The sequence below is a fragment of the Athene noctua genome, chromosome Z (genome assembly GCF_965140245.1).
Source record: "Athene noctua chromosome Z, bAthNoc1.hap1.1, whole genome shotgun sequence".
NCBI classification, from domain to species: Eukaryota; Metazoa; Chordata; class Aves; order Strigiformes; family Strigidae; genus Athene; species Athene noctua.
Window position 1 is genome coordinate 1481465 of NC_134077.1, and position 24653 is coordinate 1506117.

A 24653-nucleotide genomic window follows, 5' to 3' on the forward strand; every position below is an offset into this window, starting at 1 on the left:
CGCTTGGATGAAACTGTAAAAAGCTCATTAAATATATTTTTCTTTAAAATTTAATTACTGGGAACTTCTTCAGAGAATAATGATTTGGGGTCATAATTAGGATCTTTGTTTCTGTTTGTATTTAGACTGAAAGGTATAAAGATGAGGAGAAAAAGAGAGAAATTGCAGATCCAACATTTGGGAAAGGAGCTGTCGGGAGGGGAACGGAATATTAACAAGCCAGATCCAGCATTACAAAGCAGAAAGATGGTGCTATAATTTGATAGACTTATTAAGCCCTTCGTTTCTGGTGTTAAGAAAGCTGTGTTGAAGTCTTCTGCAAATGTGAGATACTAATTGGATTCTGCTTCCATACAATGCATTTATGTGCATTAACTTCGTTTAAGCAATGAGGATGCATTTGCAACCCGAGTTTGACAATCTGAGTTTGTCTTCTGTGTGACGGGTTCCAATGGGAAAAAAAAACCCCCGATGTAAATATTTTCCATCATATGCCAGTTCAAACATTTAGGTGGAGAAAAAGAAATCACCGTTTTTTGGTGGGTTTTTTGTTTTTTTTTTTTTTCCCACAATGATAAGGGATGGAGCAGAGCTGGAAGTGAGAGGTGGATGCTGGCAGGGGCAGAATGAGGAATTCTTACAGAAACAGTTCCTCAAGGTAAAATAACGAGCGAAATCTTAAAAAAAACACCAACCCTTAAAAAATAATTAGGAGAGGACCTGAGCCTGCAAACCCTAATGCAAATATTCATTTCACTCTCAATGTTGCCAACTGAAATGGTGGGAACTGCCGGCTGCAGGGCGAGGTATTAATCTGAAAATTCAAAATCACATGCAAGTGATACCAATTACCCACAGTTTTCTTGTTTCTTACGGCTTAATTTTGATTGATAATTTTAACTCGGTTGAAAAAATGGTTTCGTTTCCAGGAAACACACGTCAAAGTGTTGGCAAATGCTGCAGGTACCGAGCGTGAGATGAGAAAAACGGAAGCAAGGCTGATGCTGACGGCCCAGTGCCGGGCTGGGTGAGTCTGGGGATGCTCCCACCAGACCATAAACCTTTTTCTTACCCCATGATTTAAACACATCCATCATCTTCTGAAGAGGGTTGGCTTCGCCCTTCTAGTTGAAGAATGAGGGTAACGAGTTTTTATTTTTAAATAGCCCCTGCCCTTCGTGTGTAGGAGCCTTCGAGCTGTTTCCGTCCGTTGCCTAGGGAATGGGGCGATGCCGAACAGCCATCACAGCACCGATCAGCTTTTGCAAGTATTTTTACTGCCTGCTCCCAAGGTGCCATCGGGAGCCTCAGTTACCTGGTAGAAATGACAAAAGCTCATTTTTTTGGAAGGCACATCACGGGCAAAAATGGAGGGCAAAGGTATGAGTTGGGACTGAAAGGAGAAGAAGACATCTTTTCCTGGGAGGATGCTTGATACTTTCTCACTTTCTAACCAAGATTTGTGTTGCACTTTTCAAAAGCACAGAGAGAGAGAAAAACCTGTGATTTAACCCCGAATTCCTGATGTTTTGTTACGTGACCCTCCAGGTAGTCTCAGCGATTGCACCGATCATGGGAAACCAAGGAGAGCAAGCAGGGAGCTCGTCCACGGCACTGGAGCATGTCCCCAGGTCCCAATACCTAGCGCAGGCAGGCGAGTGCAAGCTCTGCACGCACTCATCAAGAGGAAAATAATTCTGATTTTTTTCTTATTTCTCAACATTGAAAACTTTCTGCCAGCTGCCATGAGGCCCCCAGCCTGGACCAGTCCCCCTGGGGTCAGGACCTTCCACCCAGGACATGGGTAAATGAGTATTTCTGCTCTGTGTTGCCCACGGGCAGCCCTTCAAGCAGGCTGAACCTCAACCCATTAATTGATACAGAGAGTGTTATTGTGAACTCCATAGATTTAGAGATATCAGGGGATGCAGGTTTACACCTGACATCAAAATACTGACCCAAAGACTCGGATCCTTGGGTCAAGCACTGAGCCTCAAGCAGTAAAACCGCTCTCCGCACAGGCTGATGTTTTTGGGACATCACCCACCCTCAAATCTGAAAGTTAAACCTGAAATTAGGCCAAAATGAAGAGCCCATGGCTGAGGAGGAGACAAGCCCTGTGCATCCATAAGCCCCCCCCTCACAGCTGGGCACCGAGAGGGCTCTGCGGACACGGCGGGCGCTGAGGTCCCGAGCAGGAGCCTTCAAATCTTGCTGCTTTTTCCTCAGCATGAAGAAGAGTTTTTTTCATCTTTCCATCACCGTGCTGTCCCCATCCCTCCTCCACCATCCATCCACCCTTTCCATCACCCTCCCCGATTGCCAACAGGTGCCGCGGGACCCGCCGGGCCTTGAGTAACTTTATTTTTAATGCAAAATGGTGGTTCTTTTTTGAGGTGATATGTTGAAGACCACCACCCCCCCACCCACCCCCCCCTCAAAGCTGCTAGCTGTACATTTTTCTTCTGGAGATGAATCATAGGCAATTAACAGGAACAATTCTAATTAACTGACATAATTAAAAAACTAATAATGTTTAACATTATTGTTTTATACAATGACATTAGCTTTAACAGCCTAGCAACACATCAAGGCTTCATTTGCATAGTCACTGAGTATATTATTTATTCTTGGTTTCTTTGGTAACCAAATTGACAATAAGAACAGCAATGTGAATTCCTAAATTGTTTTGCCATATAGCTTCATAATTTATGCCATTGGCAGTAATTGTAATGTCTGTATAATTTCCTTTTAATTATCAGCTAATGAAATTTACATTCATTTGGGTAAAAAAAAAACAAACAACCAAATATTCGCATTCGACTTCCAATCACCTGTCCAAATTTCCAATCAGTTTGCCGATGTTTGCTGTGCCTTATGTTTATTTATATTTTTGAATGTCAAAATGTGGGAGAAGTGCTGGACCCTCTTCGGCTGTTAATGTCTGGGGGAATAGCGACTGCTGGAGCTGCTGCCACCAAGCTCTTCCTCCTCCCAGCTTTAGGAGATGCTCCTTTCCAAAAGAAGACAGAAGATACGGACTTTATCACATTAAACTCTACGGATTTTAAGTGGAATTAATTCTGTAAACTTTAATTGCAGAATAATCTCTGCCTGTTCCCTTATCTCTTGATTTATTACAGACATTTATTTCTAGTTTGAAAATTTCTCATCAGTTTCCCAGGGAATTAATTTAGATTTTCAAAAAGGAAAAAAAAAAAAAAAAAAGAAGAAAGAAATGGAGGGTTGGGGAAGGAAATAGCTTCTAAATTCAAATTGAGATGCTAATTACAATAATTATTTCATGAAATTATATAGAAACTTTATACATATGAGTATAGTCATTTCGGTTAAAAAAAAAAATATTTGCGCATAATCTTAATGGAACTCAACTTCTGAGCAAAACACTTTGACTCTTTTTGTTTTAAACAAGGGCACTTGGGGAAGTCACACAGCCCCAACAAGGCTCCCCTCAGGCCATGATGCTGCATCAGCACCGGGCGGGGTCCCAGGCTGGGGTCCTGGGGGGGCTGCCCTGGGGTGGACCCCTCCACTGCGGACCCCGTCCCTCAAGGAGAGCCCTGAGGGTCACGGCACCTCGGCTACGGGACCTGGCGGAAAGTGAACGATGGGATCCATTATCCTCAATTACCTCCAAGTGATTTCAATACCGATTTGATGTGAAGCCACATGAGACAAATTAAAACAATTAATGGACAATCTGGGCCGGTCCTTGAAGGGAAGTACTTATTGTTTGTGTCTGGGTTTTTCTGTTCCATCAAAGATGCCTCCTGAACGTAGAACCGATTAACTCCTTTTTGACTGGAAAAAGGAAGCTTAAGAATAATAATTGCCAACATGTTTCTTCTTGGAGGACCTGATTCCCACCAAAGTTCCCCGTGTCTCCTCGGAAAGGAAATATCCGTGTGCTTAACGCTGCTCTGGCGGCTCCCGATGCACAACCCACCCAAGGGGCGAACAGAGCACGAGCTCCTTAAAATAAAAGGGATGGGAGGTTGTGAAGAAATGAGCATCTGTGAGCAGCCTAATGTCACCCAGCGAGCGGCAATTGTGATCCGCGTTTGGGTCCACTGAGCAGCATTTCTATAGCAGTTGAAAATTCATTTCATTTCATTATCTGAACTGTTCAAGCACCCCACTTTGGATCCGAGAAATCTTTCCAAACCTGCAGGAAACTCATTTACCCCTGCTGAGGCTCCAGCTTCTCTTCTTGTATTAAGGTAGCGTTGTCTTCCTTACAAATTCTGGCAGATATACATGTAAGGTTTGTACGGAGGAGAGAAGGATCATTTGCTGAAATCCAGAGTGGAAAAGAGCAGCGTTATTACTCTTCCCTGCTTTATTTAGGTCTGTTTCAAGGCTACTTTACTGATCTCTCATCTGTAACAAATACAGCTCGCGATATATTAGAGAGAGCTGCCTTTGAGGGGATGCGATGTAGAACAAAGAAAAGACCATCTACCCTCCGAGATTTTGCTAATGAAGAAACTTGCAGTATCATTAAGTTGAAAAGAGAAGGAAAAAAAAAAGAAAAAGGAGGTAATCAAAGTGAGATGTTTTCAAATTAGGGACAAATTAATGCAGGGAAAGTGTCTAGCGCTGGCGGTCCCTGGGAGCAAGCACCTTCCCTTCCACGGCGTAGCAGTAGTTTCTGATCCACACTGCGAAACTTGACCTAGTTTCTTGATGACGACGATGTCAGTAACCTCCCAAGTTGGTGGAAATCAATACGTTTACTCCAGAAATACATCAATGAAAATTAGCCCGGAACCGCTAATGATCTGTGGTCGTTATATTGCGTTTCCATATGCACAGAGCAAATGCAGAATATATAAGAGACTCGTCGGGTTTTGTGCCAGATTTTCAGCCCACGTCTATCCATATAAATAAACACGGCGTTGCGCTCGGGAGAGAGACGATCCCGTCCCAACCGCCCCCCGCGTGACCCCCACAGAAGCCACCTCCGCGGCCCCACTGACAGCACACGTTTTTATAGGCCCCATAAGCGTTGACTATCAAATAAATCACTGCTGTTGCTCCGCAGTGACCAGTCCTCCACACCTGGAACCGGTTACCGAAGCCAATTACCCCAGCGGAGATCAGACCCGTGCGCTCGGGTGAGGAATTCCCACGTGGTGAAGTGTTTCATGACTCGTGCGGAGCCACATCTGCCGGCCCCGGGTCACGCTTTGGGCTTCTCTTGGGGCTTTTGGATCTGGGGAGGGTTTGTTTTGAGTCTGATAAGCCGGACTGGCCCATGAAGGGACGCAGATCACCCAAATCCTGCTTTTGCATCGAGTCTTTTTTTTTTCTGGAGGCAAGTGGGGATGCAGGGGCACGTGGAGGAGCAGAGAGGAGAAAGGGAGGGATGAAAAGGGAATAAAGATGGAAAATTCTGTGGAGGTGTAAGCGGGATAGGAGAGAATAAGAGGGTGGATCAATGAATCATAAGGTGAGAAAATAAAAGCAGGCTAAGGTTAGAACAACTGCAGTTAAATTCCCTACAGCGTGGCTTATATTGCCTTTCTTTTCCTTTTCTTTCTAACGGCAACTTAAAAGCAACAATAAAAGCCAACATTTGAGGTCATTCGTCTTTCCACAGCGTTCCCTGACACAAGATGAGTCCAGAAAATCCTTTTCCAAGAGGAGCTGGAAGAGTATGGAGCCAACCTGCGGCTTGCAGCCAGGGGCTGGCGGTGGCCACGCACGGGCCGTCTTGGGACAGAAAGACCCACACATGGCGGGTGTAATTAAATCACCGGTGATGTGACGAGCTGGGGGGTGAGAGGCACCCACCGTCCCTTCCCCAATCCAGGCACAGTTGGGAGTCTCCCACTTGAACTGAGCAATACGTGTAATGGAATTTTTGCCTCGCACATATTCCACCATCACACTTGTCTTTCAGAAAGGGCATCTGTTCTTCAGTTCCTTTTTTCTTCAAAAAAAAAAAAAAAACCACCAACCACCAAACCAACCCAACGCAGAGAAGGAATGAGGAATGAAGTGAATTTTTTTATTAGTTTGTTTCTTTGTTGAAAAATCTGTAAACCAAACCGCTTTGATTTTTCAGCACATCTGATACTAGAAGGGACCGGTCGGCTTTGTCTTTTTCAGGTGTGGATGTATTTTTTCAATTTTGAAAAGCTCCCTCGATCTCTGGGGGTTTGGCGGCCCTTTTGACAAATTGAAAAATGTAAAGGAATAATTAATGTCTCTGAATTTAAGAACGAACCTTTAAAATGATTAGTCACAGAAAACAAGCATGGAGGGGGGGGGGGGAAGAAAAATAATAAAAAGAGTGAATGAAATGTTTCATCTGGCAGCTCAAGGTGATTATTTGAGCTAAAATATGAAGATTTATATAAAGGTTTAATCTATTTTTAGCTGGAAATGAGGTTAAAATTAGCCCTGAAGTCACCACTCCAGGCCCCCGTCCGGCCAAACCCGGCCCTTCCCGGCGGCAGAGCGGGGCCAGCGGGCAGCACTAGGTGGCACTGCGCACCCGCGCATCCCCCGCGCATCCCCCGCGCATCCCCCGCGCACCCCCCGCAGGTTTCCAACGCCGGGGTCGGGGCTTGCAGAGGGGCCGGAGAAGCGAGGGAGGGAGCGACCATTGCCTGGGGCGAGGATCCAGCATTGCTCCTGCAAGATTGAAGTGCCTTCAGAAATTTTTTTTTTTTTTTTTTTAAATTTTCCAGGATTTACCATCGTTATGGCAACTTTTGGGTCCTGGGGGCTTCCAGGCCGACAAGCTTTTCCTCTCCATCTTTTTTGCAGGTTTTTCTGATTTCTGGCCAATTTTTTTTCACGTTTACCAAAGAAGTTTGCAGCTCAAGGAAGATGTTTCCCTTTTTATGTCAGTGCAAGGAGCAAAGAGACTTTTGGAGCCCAGCAGCGTGAACGCAAAGACGCTGGGGAAGGGGCGAGCGCTGCATTTCTTGCTTGAATCTGTAGATTGACAATTATTTACCACAAAACTTCTGCATTAGCACTTTTGTCTGCTGTGGCTTCACGTGCCGCTCGGGTCAGGTGAACCAGCCGATTTTGAAGGGGATATATCAGAGATAGAAGCTGGACAAACCTGGTTTTAAACACTTCACGGTGTCATCACCACCCATCCGCACCCTCTGCTCTAATTTTATCTGTACCGGGATGTCAGGAGCAGCGTTTGCCCTGTGCAGTTTTTTTGGGTGATGGATGGGGCAGCTTCGAAGCCCCCTCCCATCAAATCAAAGAGGCTAAAAGAAACTTTCAGCAAGCAAAAACTAGGATTGAGTTGAGTTGAAAGATATAAGCCACTGTCACGTAGAGAAGTCCAGAATGATGAATTTGAAATTAATTAAATGTGTTAAACTGGATGACAAAAGCAATATTGTCAAGTGGGCAGGTTAAATAGTCAAGGCTTAAATAATTCTATGAACGAACATTATGGCAAAAAAATCCTTACTGGTTTGGTCAAAAGTCCCTTGAACTCAGTGCCCTTTGGTTGTGGCAGTCATTATTTAGGGTTTTTATTTCCTGGTCTGGTTTCAAAAGCAGCCCATGTGGGCTGGGGGATGTCGGGGAGCCGAGTGAGCACCCGCTGGGTGTAGGTGGGACCTCAGGTCACGTCTCTCCCTTCACACCTTTGACCTTTATCAACTGGCCTAAAAGACACAGATCTCCACGTGGGTGTGGGGACCAGCAGGCATCACCCTGTCATCAACTCAGGACCCGTGAGGGAGAATTCTCCTGTGAGAATTACATCACCTCCTGGAGGGAAACTCCTCCCTAATTGTGGGGCCCGTCCATCCTTCTCCCACGTGGCTCCACGGCCAGGCTGGGCGGTCAGGATGTGGCGCAGGGCCTGAGAACGTGCCTTTGCCTCACCGACACCTCGAGAGAAATCCAGCTCAGAGCTCTACAGATGGAAGCATGGCCGTTTATAACCTACCTACAGCCTCTTTCAGACTGTGGCTCTGCCTTTGCCAGAGGAGAACGGCGACTGACCCTCGTTGCTTATCAACTTTTTGTGCCATCGTGGATCAATAACCTTATCTCCTCCAATTCACAGTGGTCCAATCCTTAATATTTCTGATTAACGGGTGATTCAAGGAAAACCAACAAAAACCCCAGGTGCTGCAACACCTTTGGTTCCAAATATTTCACCTTGTCATCTCCTCATCTACTGTATTAAAGAAGAACATAAACCATTGCAAGTACTCGACGCCGTGATCGTACCCAGAACAGAAAGCCTGCGGGCTACAAGAGCAGAATCTGCTCTCCCAAATCAGCAGAAAGCCTAATGGGAAGCAGTTTTGAAGTGAATGAGAGCCCAGCTCAGGTCCTTAAGCTCAAGAGGTGAAATTCAGTTAGCAGAAGAGGGATGATTCAGGCAGCAAAACGTCCGTGACATGTCGGCTCAGGCGGGAAGTCAGGATGTGGTCCCAGCCCCGGCACGGGTTGAGTCATTAAATGCTGCTGGGACTTCACTGCTGAGACATTAGTGGGTTTTGTTGGCTTTTTTTTGTGTGTTTTTTTGTTGGTTTTTTTTTTCCCAGCAAGAGGCCAAGACGATTTTGTCATGTCGCTTCTGCAATGCCATGCCTAGGAGATAAAATCTGGTACCGTGTAAAGAGCCGTAAGCAGTGCTATCATTTCTCGAATGCGGAATTAAATGGAAGTGGCACATTTTCAAAACTGTTAGAACAGAAACCCCAAATTTATCACTGTCTGTCATTTTTCAATATGTTTCTTTCGAAGCCTCGCTTTCTGATGAGTAGAATAATTATAATTTAGCTACAGTAACTTGGGGCTCCATTTTCAGTTAACAGATTGTTTATCAAAATGAAGACCCAGAGCAGCAGCTGTAGGATGGGGAGAAGGAGATTGACGTGGATCGCAGACCAGTCCTGTGGGAAGCAGCTGAACAGAAGGGAATTTAATGACTGCCTCCCAACACAAGTGATCGATTCAGTGAACCCACTCAAGCAAGGCGGCACGGAGCGATTCGGTTTGGAGAATTCATTATTCATATGTATTTATTGTGTAAATAGAGAGAAGAGACACCTTTGGAGAGAAATCCAGAGCAAACGGACTTTGCAGAATTAAATCGTCGAGGGTTGTTTTATTTTAAAATTCAAGGATTTCTGCTCTCCTGGAAGACACCAAACGTTGACTCATGTATTACTCACCAGCCTGACCACTAAAATCATCGTGGGTTCATTAAAGTCCCGTCTACCTCCACGTGTGCACGTACATGGAGCCTCCCCAAAACACACGACAGGCTCAGCCCCTCCAAACAACACCCCAGACCTGGGGCCAGTGCTCATGGCAATAAATTGCTGGTCAAGATCCAGCCCCACAGATGCCAACAGCAAAGTGCCCCTTGACCAGTGACTTTCATCCCTGGGCTGGGAATGAAAGGCTCCTCATGGCGAGATTTTCAATTTTTTAAAGTTTATTCTCACACTCGTGTCTAGATGGTAAAAATGACGTGTAGTTCATATACATCTCATTTCCACTCTATACGGCAACCCTATCAAAATAAATGTAAGTACTATAAAAACACACTGAAATTATATTTTTAAACAGCTTTTTAACTGCGTTTTTTGCAAGTTTTTGAGCAGTTTTCTCATTTTCCATCTGACATTTACTGGCACCGTGTTTCCTGGCATGAGGACTCTGAACATAATGCCAAGGTATGAAGGCAAATGAGTTCCAAGCAGTGAAAAGATGCCGATATACAAACTACCGCTCAGAAAATACCATCGGTAATGGAGCTTAAATACAGTAATTCCCAAAGTGTGGACTACAGAGTACCTGTAGCCCACCCAGCAGGCTAGTAAAGACCCAAATCTGTGTTGTAGTTGTGTTGCTTTCACCCTGTTTTCAGTTAATACTTGATGACTGAAATGCCGGGGTTTCAACGCCAAGCCCCACATTAAGGCTGACATCTGGGTGATTCCCACAGCCCTTCCCAAAGGGGGGTGAGTTTCCCTTTAAGCTCCCCCCCAGGGTGCTGCCGGCCTGGCAGACAGAGCCATGGGGTAAAGGAGCCCCAGGTGTCCCACATTGAGTAAATAAAGGTCAGGTGTCCCACGTAGGGATAAAAGCTGGGACCCCTCGCAGGCAGGGGCAGTGTCTGTGTGTGAGGGGGATGCCCTGTGCAGAGTTCCCTGCTGGGGAAGGACCTCCCGCCTCCCTGGGACTGGGCTCCACTCAGGTCTGGCTTTTGTAAACGCGGGCTGTGCGGAGATTCAGTGTGTGGCTTCCTTGGTCTTGTGTGTTTGGCTTGTTGACTCAGTTGTCTCCCGTCCCTTCTATGGGAGACTGCATGTCACTGTTTATTGCACCCGTTGTTGATTGTGCAGTGTCGTTGTTGGGGTCAGTGGGATTGCTGTCCATTATGTATAATCTGACTGGTTTGTACCCCCAGCGCTCACCCATGTGCTGACCCTTTTGTATCAAACACAATTTGGTGATTGGTTCACCTTTATGCTGGCTGTGTCCTTTCTGCTAGGCCTGGTAATGGCCAAAACAATGACACAACTGCTTGAAAATCAGTGAGAAAATATGATGGAGGATAGGATCAAGAAGCTCCATGGAGATTCCCGTATGTGTCCTATCACCCTTCTCCCAGAAGAGATAACGTGGCACTGGATGGTGAGGCTGCAGATCTCTGAGATAACAGTGAAACGATACTGAAAACTCCTCCTCACTGCAGCCAGTTGCTCAGTGGTTGTGCTGATGACTTCATCTTTCCAACCTCGACCCCACCACGTCTACACCGCAGCATTCCTCTGCCCTTACGCACGCTGGATCCCCAGCACAGCAGCTGCTGCCCCACTCACTCCTGGGCTCACTTGTCAAGCACCTGACTAGTTCAAAGAAATGGGATTTTTTTTCCTGTGCTGAGAGGCAAGAAAACACCTCAAGGTGAAAACTATGAAAATTAGTGCTGCTTCAAGAAACCCAGTATGAATGTGCATCCTCAACACTGGGGAGATTTTGGGTAAGCCCAGGCATTTCTCCTGATAGCTCTCCAGGTCAGTCATCAATACTTGCTGCTGACCCAGCGGACCCTGCAGTCATGTTCCAGCTACGTTAGGACTTCAGGATTAGGCCCTGCCTTGTTTATGTCACCCACAAGAGCTCCTTGGGTGTATCTGCTGGATAAGGGCCAACTGGAAACATCTCCAGAAGGTTGGGGCCAGCCCTTGACTTGGTGTGCCCGTGCACGGTGAGCTCAACCAGGATAAATCCCCCTTTCTGCTTGTATCAATGCTCATCACCCATCAACAGGCGGTGTCCCCTGAAGCCTTGGGTTAAACTAGGCTCAAAGCCACGTGTTGAACTCATTTCCTCCAGGATAACTCGGTGGGCAAGGGTTGAGGCTGTGGGCTCCTCCCAGCAGCAGTGTGATGGGGTCTGGTGCAGCAGCGGTTCCTCATCTGGGCTGGAATTTCTTGCTGCAGGTCAAACACAGATTATGTGACCTAAGGCTGTGAAAGGCAGATTCAAGTATTTCCTGTATTTCCTGCAGCTGGGGAGAACACCCTGCAATGCAAATCCTAGAGGATTTAGACATTTGTGTATCCCGTCCTGTTCATGAGGGGAAAAGGGTCTGGAGGAAGGGGAAACCGTTAACTTTACAACTCAGAATGGAAGAAGACAGCTTATTTCTTAGCAGGTAAGAGAATATCACTGAATCATTTGTCATCCAGAGTGTTCACACAGGCAAGAAAACGTGTGTCTTGGATCTTCTTTTTCAGCACCAGTCCATGAAAACTGTTATTTTTCTAAAAGCAGTCGTGTATGAAGATTAAAAAAAAAAAAATCCATGTGGCTGTGCTTTCCTTGTGCCATACAGCTGCACAGCAGATCAGGGTGGAAACTGGTGATTCAGAGTTTCCAGACCTCACTTTCCTCATCACTCAGCGCAGAAAATTAGCACTAAAGCTTTATAGCAGCCAGGTGTAAACATAACCATAATGGTCCAGCTCAGGTTTTCCTGACTCCTTTGAATTGCTTTGTGCAAAAAGTCAATCTTCCTAACCCGAGACACCTTTCTAGGGTGGTCTCTGTGCTGATTGGATTAATTGGTTCCTGTGATCTCGTTAGCCAGCCTCAGGCTGGCCCAAGGAGCCCGTTAAGGAGTATGTGCCACAAAACAACCTGCTGGTGCTCTTGGGGAAAAAGTGTTTTCTTCCAACTATGTGCCTTGCAAAAATTGAGAACTGGATCTTAAAAATGATTTGTAGGAGGCTGAGGAATCTAGAGGGGATGGGAGGGCGGGGTGTTTGCCCTCAGAAGAGTGGCTGCACACGGGCACGGTGCCCCCGGGAGCCGTGTCCCTGATACCACTGGCCATCCCGGGAAAGGAACTGGCCGAGGGAAGGTCCTTCCGTGACTAGTATCAGTCATGGCTTAAACATCCCCTCCCGGGTGCACGCTTGCCCAGAGGAGTGATAATTTCAATATGCAACTGGATAATTATAGGGGGCTGCTTCGAAAGGCAAGTAAAGTTTGGTGGGATTATTTAGTACCAACAGAGCATATAAATCTTGCCGGTAACCACCCCTAATTTTAATTACAGCAAGGCAAGTTTTATAGGGAGAGCATTTTGTCACAACAAATGATTAATTGGGGGGGGGGGGGGGGGGGAAATAAGATGACAAGCTCTTCGGTTCACAAGGTCTTCTGTACATATGAAATGGAAGGAACAAATTTCAAGCTTTAGCTTCTATTTAATTCAAATTAGTGGTTGGTTAGACCAGACACAATATTTATTTCATTTCCAAATAACAAATATTGTGAGAGGACCTATTTAGTCAGGAGTAAGCAGGCATTTCCTAGTCTTGGTTAGATGCTTTTAAAATGTCTCTATAAACTGCAGGAAGAGTGAGGGCTTCATTTTCCTGCTAATGTTGTGTTTTCAGCCTAGGCAAGATAAGAAATACTCTTTATTCTTGCCCAAACTACTCATGCAACAAAACTCTTATCTTAAAAAGACATTGACAGGAACAGTTAACACACTGTATAATTAAAGCAATAAATTAATTACCAGGCTTCCCTGGTGACTATTAAACACTTGAGGCAAAAGAGCTGTCTTTTGCTCCTTGTTGAAGGATTATTACTCCTTAGTTTGAACATTAGCTTGAACAATCTAGGTTACTTTCTCCGGTGCAAATGCGTAGCCACAAACCCCTCCGTGTTTGCAGATGTGTAAAAGTTGTCGAGGCAGCTCGGCTAACATGTATGGGACTTGAGAGTTGGGATGTCCTATACCACATTCCTCCAGTTTTGGGGTGATTTTGGTGGTTTTGACAAGGGATGGACATGGACAGCTGTCCCAGAAGGATTTAAAGTCTAGGAAAATGCCTGTAAATTGCTACCCAGGGTCAGTCTGGGGAAAATGTCACCGGTGAAACCCCAGGCATGTGGCACGCTGGGATGCACGGGGTATTTGGCATCTCTCCTCTCCTTGGTCCTGCTGCCTCACACCAGGCAGAAGATGCAGGTTTTATTGAGCTGATCAGCCCAAATGTCATCTGATGTTAAATCTTTGTTGAAATACTTTCTCCTGGGGTCATGGATGGAAACTATTACAAAAGCCAACAGTAAAAGGCTGTTTATGCACGGGGAGCTTTGCTTAAAGGAACTTTGAATCTCCGTTACAATTTATAAATCTTTAAAGCTTCCTGAATGTTTCCCGTGGAAGCTGGCTTCAGATGAGCTCCCTGAGGAGCAGAGAGCGCAGGTAAATCAGCGGGCAGAGGCGGGCAGCGCCGCGCTGGGAGGACGCATGGCAGAGGGCCACGTGGAAGAGCCAGAAGAAACCTGAGTCAGGGCAAACCGGTTCCCAACGAGGGATGTGTCATGCCTTATTGATCAGCAAGCTTCCCACTAAGGAAATTCCTGGCTAGGCCAGAGCTGAGGCGCAACGTCACGTTAATTAAGACCTGGGACGGGATCGCTGAAGCTTGCAGGTCTCTGCAGTCACACCCATGAAAGAGCCATCATGCACAGAGGGAAAAGTGAGGCAGCTGAATTACTGGTTATATTTTCAGTAGAACCTCTTTCACAGACATATAAAAAGTGTCTTTCCGTTGTTCAACAGGCTTTGGGTCAGACCCCCAAATTTGCCAAAAAAAAAAAAAAACCACCTTAAAGCTTTACTCATCAAAACACAAACCTGAAGTTTTGAGGGAAAACCTATAGCGACATGTTAACTGTTCCATGCTCTTTTTCATGGCTTTGTGGATGTAACTGTGGTTTTATGTCGGTAAAAATGAGCTGTTTGAATAATCACATGAAATGGTCACCTAATTGAACAAGCTCTAGGAGCTGAGTTTCCATTCATACGCCGAGCTCGCTGCAGAGCCTATAAAAACCTACGTGCAGCGCAGTACCTGGATGAAAACAGGATGCTGTGGCAAGGAGGGACCATGGTCTCAGGGCAAGACTAAATTGCTGACCTAAATTACCCGGGTTTGTTACCCTCCACTGCCGCGTGGGAGTTATACCGGTTAAGGACTCAGGTTAGTCCCTGAGTCCAAATTCTCTAGTAACCACTAATTGGGAGACCCAGCCCGTCTCTTGTGCCGGGGCAGGAACACACATCACCCAGATACAGCTGGGCCGGAGCGTGGGGCTGATACAGAAGTTTAGGACCAGTCTCCCAGAGCCTGTTTTTGTGTGGTGGATCTCGAGAGCGCTGCAGGACACTGGGAGCGCTGAGGGGGCCTACGTGGGGACCTGGGGGAGGGGGTCGGCTCGTTCAGTCCCTCCTAAATCACCCCAAAAGGCTTTGCCCATCGGAGGAGGGGTCCCCACATCACCCTGCGTCAATGCTCCGCTGTCACCATCGCACTGCAGAGCGCTAAATCTCAAACCCTCAGAGATTTCCCGTGGCAAACTTCTGTACGCGGCTTCCCAGATATATCAAGTTGCGTTTTGCCTTATTCCTTAAGCAATAAATGCAAATGAAATTATCACCCTGGATTCAGCCTTCCTGGGCTGCAGAGAACAGCTGGAGCCTGCTGAGAAGGTTGTTAGTCCCAGGAATGTGCTCGAGATTAACCATCAGCCGTGAGCTATTTAAGTGGGTCTGATAAGGAGAAAAAACACCTCTTGGGCTCCCCATTTTCTAGATTTCAGAGCTTCTATTGGTAAGGAAGAAACAGCCCAGGAGTCAGCAGGAGCTGGAGGGAGGGCAGGAGCGTAGGGAAGGTGGGGACCTGCGCGGTGCTTGGCAGCACTCGCCCTTCGCCCCCCGGGAACCGACCTTGGAGCTGGGCGCTGCCGCTCCTGTGTTTGTTCCCTAGCTCATGATGGCAGCCGGCCCGACTTTGACCCCAGGCAGAAGGAAAAAAGAGCGGCTTTTATTTTTATTTTTCCCCATTTCTAGTTCAAAAAAATCCTCTCACACCCCAACCTGTTGTTAAGACACGGGGCTCACGCATGGCAGCCGGGAGCATCGGCCTCGCTCAGAAACGGGGTGAGGTGTGTGCGCGGGGGGGAAGGTTCAGCTCCTGTGGCCCCTGGTCATGGAGGGACGTATGGCAGGGACACGTATGGGTGTGCAGCACCCAGACCGCCCCTGCCTGCCCCGGCCTAAAGCACCCTCAGATTCAAAACGTTGCTGGAAAAAGAAAAGAGAGTGCAACTTGATATATTTACAGCTGTGATGTGATAAGGAAGGATATAGATCTTCGGGGACTGGACTTGCTGATCAAGACTTTCCTGTTTGTAAAAGAGTTTATTGCACACTTTTAGCTCCTCGTTCTCCATTTTGCCTTCTCCCCCTTTAGCCTGTTTCCCAGTGTGGTTGTGGCTTTCCCAGCAGTATTTCCATCCATATTTTTCTTTAAAGCCCTCTTCTTCAAGATGTTTGTCTTTCCTTTGTGATATCTGCTTTTCTGTGCCTTTTATCTGTATTTGCCATATTTTCTCGCCTTCTTCCTTCCAGTTTTCTTCTGCCTCATTAGTACTAAGAGGTAGCATTAATCACCCTAGCTGGATGGGACACCTCTAAATATCTCCTTTTTCCTCATCCATTTTTACCCATGTAGAAAAAGAGGAATTTGACGAGGGCAAAGCCTGTTCCAGGCACCTCTTGGTGTGTGCACTCGCAGTGACATGTGCACTTGTGGGGACATGGACTTGGCGGTTGTAGGTTCCTGGCTGGACTCAATGACACCAGCTGACTTGTTCTCTAGACCCTTCACCAGCTTTGTTGCTCTTTTCTGTTGGACTTTATTAAAACATCAATTTTATTTTTGGGGTTTTTTTTTGTAACTGAGATACCTTTAGACTATTTTATTACTTTTAAAAAGCCATGGCTAATTCATAAGACTGGACCAAGTCGAATCAAGAGTTGCCCCTGTGTGGAGGAGGACAAGAAGACATGAACCTCCAGCCTAGAGGTCTGTATTTAGTTCCTCAGCCAAATTCTGCAAACATCAGCAAGCAACTTACTCTCTAGGTCCCAGATTTTCCTCCATAAAATGGAGATTTTTCATCTTTTCCCCTACTGTCTCCAGCTTAGCATGCTCCCAAGCTTTTCAAAGAAGAGTGTTGGTCTCTTTTTACAAGTAACAAGTGACAGGACAAGATGAAACGGCCTCAAGTTGCCCCAGGGGATGTTTAGGTTGGATATTAGGAAAAATTCCATCACTGAAAGGGTTATTAAGCCCTGGAAACGGCTGCCTGGGGCAGTGGTAGAGTCACCACCCCTGGAGGGATTTAAAGGACATGCAGATGTGGCCCTTGGGGACGTGGTTTAGTGGTGGCCTTGGCAGCGCTGGGTTAACGGTTGGACTCGATGGTCTTAAAGGTCTTTTCCAACCTGAACCATTCGATGATTCTGTGATTCTACAGTTTTATATATGAGTCTATGTATGATTCTATCTTCCCCAACCTCGATCCCATGACTATGTGTTCCCCTCAGCTCGGATGTGTCCCGGGGGTGCATCTGGCTGAGGTTGGCTCCCTGCCGCAGGGAGCCGGTGCCCTCCTCACTGCACAGGGGCTGCACCCCATGCATGGGGAGAAGGACCAAAACCCCCCTCAACCCTTCTTGCAGGTCTCAGGGCGGGGCCACCGGCAAGGGCGGGGCGTAGTGGGGCATGGCATGGCACGTCCACCAAGCCCCAGCAAGCTGACAGGCAGCTGGAAGCAGGACTCCAGGCTGGGGGGGCTGCCCGAGAGCGGTGCTGGCAGGTAGCATGTCTTCCCCCTCCAAAGGTGAGTCTTGGCTGTGGGGGCACCCCTTCTTCTCCCATGACACCCAAAGGGCCCCTTCCCCCCTCCAGTGGCACCCAAAGGGTTTCTTCCCCCGCCCCCGGTGGCACCCAAAGCCCCAAACCCCCTCCTCTGCCTCAGGGGCTGTCAGGGGCTGAGCCCCACTCCCAGATTTGGGGTTGAGCCGCCGGGTCTCACGGCCCCTCATTCACCATGACCACAAAGAGCTTTTTCAGCATTTCCCCCAAATTCTTGCACCCCACAAAACCAGACCCTGGCAGATCCTTGTCCCTGGGAGGTACCTTTCCCGCCTACCACCACACGCTTTTAATCAAGCAGAACCTCGCTACCCTTTTTTTTTTCTTTTTTTTTTTTCCCACCCTTTTCCCTCTATCGCTTTGTTAACGAGTCTGGGTAAAGCCAGAAGTGAATTATTCCTCACGGCTCGTGCGTAGCTGATGCCGGCTGGATGAGCAAACGCCTCGTGGCCCAAAGTCTGTGGGTTGTTTGCAACCGATTCCTTGCGCTGAAGTGTGTGTTGTGCTGTTAGTCACCGGTTATCTGTTCATCTCCCTCGCCCTCCTCGTCTGCAGAAGCGCTTTCATGCGGCGGGAGAATATAAAAAAGGTGTATTTGCCTGAGGAGAGACGGGCGTGTCTACGTGAACGCTCGTGTATTCGTAAAAACTCTCTCTCCAAGACTTGTGGGAGCGGCGGTCAAATAACTTCTTTTTCGTGGATATTAAAAAGTGGATGAATATTGTATAAACTCCTGTTCAGTGGTGGAAAGAGGGTGGTATTTATTTACCTGGGGTGTGCACCGGGGAAAAAAAAAAAGAAAAAAAGCAGCAGAAACTTTGCGTTTGAGTTCCAGCGCTCAGCATGGAATTGCTTTATCTGACTGTTCCTGATAATCGTGAATAATTTGGCATGTTCCTTATATAAGCAAGGGTGGTGCTCTCCTGTTTGGTGTGGCCTGGTTTCTCGCTCGCCTGAGCTTTAGAGCAAGCGACCCGTCCCCAGTGAAAGCCTGGTGGACGCGCTTTTCTAGTCGTGAAAATGTAATTTGAAGAGCGCCGTGTTTGTGGCACCTGTGCTGGCGAGCTCAGGCCCAGCAAAGAGCATCTCACCTGCGTGTTGGGTCGCCGGGAGGTGAGTGTTTATAAAGGGTGGCGGATAACAGACGAACTTAGCGCTTCTTTTTACACTTTGCTCTGAGGTGGAGAGAGCGTTTGCTCGCCGGAGGTGGCCGCGGTGCTTCCCCCATCACTGTTCTTTCCATGGGGTGTTTTGGGGGGCACCCGTTGAGCTGAGCATCCCCGTATGGCTGGCCACATGGTTCTTCCCCCATCGCTGGGGTTTTGGGGGGCACCCTCTGAGCACCCCACACAGCTGGGTAGAGAGATAGGGCGGTGTTGGGGTGCTGATCTCTGGGGTGCTGAGCTCCAGGGTGCCACAGGCAGCTTTGGTGAGATGGTTCTGCTGCCACCCCGCTACCAGTATCCCTGTGGGCTCCTGCTCTGCTGCTGGTGGTTGCCCAGCTGGGCAAGGAGGATCCTCCCAGGGACTTGTGCCTCCCAGCGCGGGGCCAGCAGCTCAAGTCAGAGAGTTGTGCTTGTTATCACTCGCTTCTCCTGGCTCAACTGGTTTAGAGCTGAAAAAATATTTCCATTCCAGGATTTATCCCCTGGGGGCGAGCGGAGGTTTCGGCCTGAATTAGTGCAGGCTGAAGGGAGAATTGATCCTGCCCAGCCTTTGTGCAGGGTGACTCACGAGCTGCTGGAGTGCAGGCAGGAGGGAAAACTGCAGCCAGCCAGAACAAACTTCGTTTAACCCCTTGTAGCGTCGGTGGGAACCATCCTCTGTCCCCAAGAAAAACCTCTATCATCGTGCCATGGCTGGGATTTCTGCTTTATCCCCCAGCCTGGATAAACTGTGGAATCAGGGGATGATATTTGAGTGAGTGATTGTTTTGTTTGGTTGTTTTTTTTTTTTTTTTTTTTTTTTTATTTTTTTTTGCTTGAGGCCAAAGCCGTGGAAGGTTGTGTCTGGATGTCCAGCTCCTCTTTGCTGTGTGGGTACAAGCTATAGTAAGGGAGTAGCTCGCTCTTCGGCAGCCTGATTTTCCTCCTCTTGTCCATGTCCAGAACAGATCAGCTTGGTGATGGCTGGGGATGGGGCAACTGCTGATGCCTTTTACAAGGTAGAGAAAAGTAAAAAAAAGTAAAAAGAAGTAAAAGAAGAAGAGTAGAAAGGGCAAGAAAGGGTAGAAAGGGCAAGAAAGGGTAGAAAGGGCAAGAAAGGGTAGAAAGGGTAAGAAAGGTAAAAAGGGTAAGAAAGGTAAAAAGGGTAAGAAAGGTAAAAAGTGTCAAAGTATCAAGTAAAAGAAGAGTAAAAAAGAGTAAAAAAAGAATAAAAAAAGTAAAAGTATCAAGTTAAAGAGGACTAAAAAAAGAGTAAAAAGGGTAAAAAGCGTAAAAAGTATCAAGTAAAAGAAGAATAAAAAAAGTAAAAGTAAAAAAGGAGTAAAAAGAAGTAAAAGAGTAAAAAAAGAAAAAAGAATAAAAGTTACAAGTAAGAGAAGAATGTAAAAAGAGTAAGAAGAGTAAAAAGGATAAAAAAGTAAAAGAGTAAAAGTAACAAGTAAAAAAAAAAATAAAGTTAAGAAGGGTAAAAAGGGTAAAAGGGTCAAGCAATAAAAGAGTATAAAAAGAGTAAAACTAACAAGTAAAAGAAGAGTAAATAGTAGGAAGAGTTTTTATTTTATTGCTTTTTGAATTAGTAAATCCCCTAAGAACTGGAGTTCTGAGGGAGCAGCAGCTCCGGGGCACTTAGAGCTCACACGTTAGATATTTTTTTTACCCTTATTTAGAGTTAATTTCTAATTTAGCCTTGAGTTCTCTGCCTGGGTGATGGTACGTGGAGATGGCGCTGGTGTGGGTGACACCCCCGGGGCAGTTCACTCACTTGGGAAGGGCATTTGTCCTCCGTGGCAGCAATAAATGTTTCGAGTTGCCTAATTAGATTTTATTAGAAAACGAGCTGGGTCAGAAACGCACTGGCCTGAGCAATCTTCCCGGGGGGGCTGCGATGCTTTGGGATGACTCAATGGACACAGGGGGTGAGGGCAGGCCGGCTGTTCCTCACCCAAACTGCCCCAGAACCATGAATTTAAGCGTTTTAAATGCATTTTAAAATGAAATATTCTTGTAAATTAGCTGTAAGCGTTGCAAGGTTTTATGTTTCTTCCGCTACAAGCACATCCACGCCCTCCGTGCTCGTTGAGTGGTTTTATTGCTCCTCGGTGATAACCTTAATTGGTTCCAGACCTTTCAAATCTGCTCGTTAAAAACCAGCTTGTCCTGGGAGCTCCTTGGCTACCTGGGAAGGGGCTCAAAATGGGCAACTTGGAACCAGCCGTTTGCTTCAGAGCGATGGAGCTGACACTGGATGTCACCATTGCACAGCACAAACCCAGCTGAAGGTGCTCGGGACTTTATTCTCCCTGAGAAAAAGCCTTATCTCTTCTCTTCCATTTCCTCCCACTCAGGTAGTTCGTTGGGTGTTTTTTCTTCTTCTTTTTTTTTTTTTTTTTTTTCCCCTGAGAGTGATGACATCATTCAAGCTTTGTGCTGCTGCTTACAGCTAGGCAGGATGGGGGAAATCCTCCTGAACCAGATTAAAACCAGTTCTGTGCTGGCGGAGTGGTTGGGAACGCAGAGCTGAGTGTGGACTGATAATGAGCCAGAGTGTGCCCAGGGGGCCAAGGAGGGCAACGGCATCCTGGCTTGTGTCAGCACTGGCGTGGCCAGCAGGGACAGGGAAGGGATCTGAGCCCTGGGCTCGGCACTGGGGAGGCCGCCCCTCGCTGAGGGGGTTCAGTGTTGGGCCCCTCACCCCAAAAAGGCCATTGAATGACTCGAGCGTGGCCAGAGAAGGGCAACGGAGCTGGGGCAGGGTCTGGAGCACAGGTTTAGGCTGGCTCTGAGGAAGGATTTCTGTGCAGAAGGGGCTGTTGGGCGTTGGAATGGGCTGCCCAGGGCAGGGGGGAGTCCCCGGGATCCCTGGAGGGGTTGAAGAGTCGGGCTGAGCCAGCGCTGAGGGATCTGGGGGAGTTGGGAACGGTCAGGGGGAGGGTCATGGTTGGGCTGGAGGAGCTGCAAGGGCTTTTCCAACCCGGATGATTCTGGGATTCTGTGAGTTCCCTGATGGCTCAGCATTACTGTGTGCAGGATAATCAGTTTTACTTCACAAACTTTGAAAGTTTTGTTTTGCCCTTGTTAAACTGCGCCCGTCTGTGAGTTATTCCCTTATTTTCTGCCTGGGATCTCTGGCCACACGTTTTCTGAAATAACACGGCATTGGGACGTAGGTTGCCACTAAAAAGTCATTGAAATCTTCAGTGAAAATGATGTGTGACTCTATCTGTCTTCCCATCCGTTAAAAAAACAAATAATCAGCTATCTGCTGCTTTTTTTTTTTTTTTTTTTTTTTAAAGTGGTCCTTAATGTTTGGTGCTTGAAGCTTGCCATGCCTCCAGCATGTCCTGTGCTTGAAACGGAACAAAATGGGATGGAATAATGGAATTACGCTCCGTCCTTGTGTAACAAAACAAGCCCCTCTCTTCTCTCCCTTGTACAGACCAGAGAAACGCACGGATAGTGATGACTACCCTGCTACTCACTGAGCAAATAACACGCGAGGACCACGGCTCGGAGGGAAACTACGTCCTTTACGGATCTTCCCGTTCCCAAATTACCGAGGAAGCTGAATACGTGAAAAAGGTATTTCTGAAGTTGTCGTCGTTCTGTTCCTTTCTTTGCTTTGGCAGGAAACACCTCGAGCAAAACTAGTAACTGCTGAAAGAGGAAACTCTGACCTGCGTGGCAACACGCACCTTTAGGTTTACACATTGTTGCTAGAAATGTTGTTTACTCCACAGTAGTGACTTAATTTTGTGTAGCCTGTCTAAGCTTGGGTTAAACACCTTTAAAGCTGGTGAGGTTTTTATTTTTTTTTCTTTCTAAACTTCCGAGTTAAGTCAAAAGAGAAAAGATTTTTCTTGGTTTTCTCTCTAAACTTCTGAGTTAAGTCAAAAGAGAAAATATTTTTCTTGGTTTTCTTTCTAAACTTCCGAGTTAAGTCAAAAGAGAAAAGATTTTTCTTGGTTTTTTTTCTAAACTTCCGAGTTAAGTCAAAAGAGAAAAGATTTTTTTTTTTGTTTTTTCTTTCTATACTTCTGAGTTAAGTCAAAAGAAAAAAGATTATTTTTGGTTTTCTTTCTAAACTTCTGATTTAAGTAAAAAGAAAAAATATGGGGGTTTTTTGTTCTTTCTAAACTTCCAAGTTAAGTCAAAAGAAAAAATATTTTTCTTGTTTTTCTTTCTAAACTTCTGAGTTAAGTCAAAAGAGAAAAGATTTTTCCTGTTTTTCTCTCTAAACTTCTGATTTAAGTCAAAAGAAAAAATATTTTTCTTGTTTTTTCTCTCTAAACTTCCCAGTTCAGTCAAAAGAAAAAAGATTTTTTTTTTTTTCTTTCTAAACTTCCAAGTTAAGTCAAAAGAAGAAAGATTTCTTCATCCTCTCCATAATTACCTTTATGAAGGTGCAGAGCAAATGCTGTAACTTTGAATCTGAACATTTTGTGATGAATTCTTAAGCATTTCATAATATAAAATAATTTCCATGAAGTGATTACACTGGAAAAAAAAGAAAAAATCTGTTGGTGACACCAACTCATAAAGGGGCATATGAAGCAGCACGCTGCTGGATGCTGACACTACCATGAGTGGGTAGGACGTAATTTTTTTTTTTTAATTTATTTTTCTAGAAGAGATCCTGCGAGCACCAAGATTCAGCCTAGTAGAGCTGATATCTTACTTCTTAGCTCCAAGCAGCAGAGCAGGGTGATGATCATCTGCAAAGGCAGATCCTCTGCATCCCATCTGAGCCTGGGAGAGCACTGTGGGATGCGGGAGAGGGAGGATCAGTGGGCTGAAACATGGCTAATTAAGAAATAATGGATCACCAAAAGTTCTTTTTAAAAAACTCTCATTCCTTTCCCTGTTCAGCTGAGGAATGAGGTTGAAGAAAAGCCTCTGTAGTGAAAAGAAAGTGATTTCTGGTTTGAACCCTTCAAAAAGTACGGGCTGCCCTTTGTTCGGGGTGGTTTATTTTTAACAAATGAACTTGGTGTAACGTACGAAACGACGTAGAAACGCCAGTGTGTTCTGGCAGAGATCTTGAGCACTTGCAGGTCGTGTTCCTTGTCTCAAAACAGGAGGCAAGCACTGAGCATTTGTGAACACCTGTAAGGGGAGGGGGGGCGAAAAGCAGTTGAAACAACTTAAAACCACTTTAAACGAGTGGTTTGGAGCGCAGAGGCAGCCCTAGGAAGCAAACAGATTCGCAAATGTTGTGTCCAAATGATTAAAATAGGCTGGAGGGAGACGTGGTTTAAGGGGAAGTGTTGGCCAACAATTACGTGCGTAGCTTCACCTCCAACGTGCTGCAATATTGTAAAAGTGTCATTTCACGCAGGTGCAGTAACTCTGCAGAGAGTGGCAGCGAGCTCTTTATCAGGGCCGACACGTAAATGCTTCCCAGTGTAAAGCCCCGGAGAGCTGCGCGTGAGGAACATTTTCATTTCCGATCCTGGGTGGAGGAGCTGTGCTGGCAAACGCCCCACGAGCAGCTCGGTCCCGGCTCTCCGGAGAGCTGCCTCTCGTCGGCCCCACGCTCCCTGCCTGCGCCGGGGACGGGTGTTCCGAAGCAGATGGATTGCTCGAGCTGCTTTTCTGTTATTTTAAAAATCATTTCCATGTGCGTTTCCTTCGGCAGCTTCCCCAAGTCTCGGGCGATAAAGCGGAGTCAAAGAGCGGCTGGAGCTGGGGCTGCAGTCCCGTGGCGACAACGATGAGGGAAACGGAAGAGCAGCTGCTGGTGGTGAGGAAAGAGAACCAAGTGCTGAAGCTCAAGGTGGGTTTGGGTTGGGTTTTAAGGTTTTTAGATGATGGCATGTGCCTTGCAGCCCAGTTAGGTTTGGGTCCCAGCTGCTGCGGCACGGCGCCTGCGCTGGAGCCGACTTTGCTTTCCCAGCTGCTGCAAACTTTTATTCCATCAGGCAAAGAAATTAATCTCAAAACCTGCTTCTGGGGACACATCCCACCCGTGGCTAGTGAGACAGCAGAGTTGGCTCTGTCGGTAGTTGACAGCAGGTGTATTTACAAGCGGTTGGAAATGCATCTCCCCTTTGAAACCATCATCCTTTTGTTTGTCATGGGGGGATTGCTCAATACTGAATAAATCTGCATTTACTTGGGAACTCAAATGCCTGCCAAATCTTGCCCACAGGTGTTTAGGATTCATTTTTTTCTTTTTTTTTTTTCTTTTGATAAGGGTAAATAC

The 24653-nt window shown here is 46.6% G+C and overlaps 2 protein-coding genes across 2 annotated transcripts in view; one reads left to right on the forward strand and one right to left on the reverse strand.

Annotated features, from left to right (window-relative positions):
* Nucleotides 1-24653, forward strand: part of CCDC68 (coiled-coil domain containing 68) — a 49651-nt gene that overhangs the window by 19907 nt on the left and 5091 nt on the right. Inside the window, exons 2-4 of the mRNA XM_074931464.1 lie at nucleotides 18319-18398; nucleotides 21888-22030; nucleotides 24087-24224. Coding sequence (XP_074787565.1) covers nucleotides 18319-18398; nucleotides 21888-22030; nucleotides 24087-24224 — 361 coding nt within the window. The remainder of the gene's footprint in view (nucleotides 1-18318; nucleotides 18399-21887; nucleotides 22031-24086; nucleotides 24225-24653) is intronic.
* Nucleotides 17296-24653, reverse strand: part of RAB27B (RAB27B, member RAS oncogene family) — a 64765-nt gene continuing 57407 nt past the window's right edge. The window contains exon 10 of the mRNA XM_074931701.1: nucleotides 17296-24185. The gene's annotated coding sequence lies outside the window, so the exon portion shown is untranslated. The remainder of the gene's footprint in view (nucleotides 24186-24653) is intronic.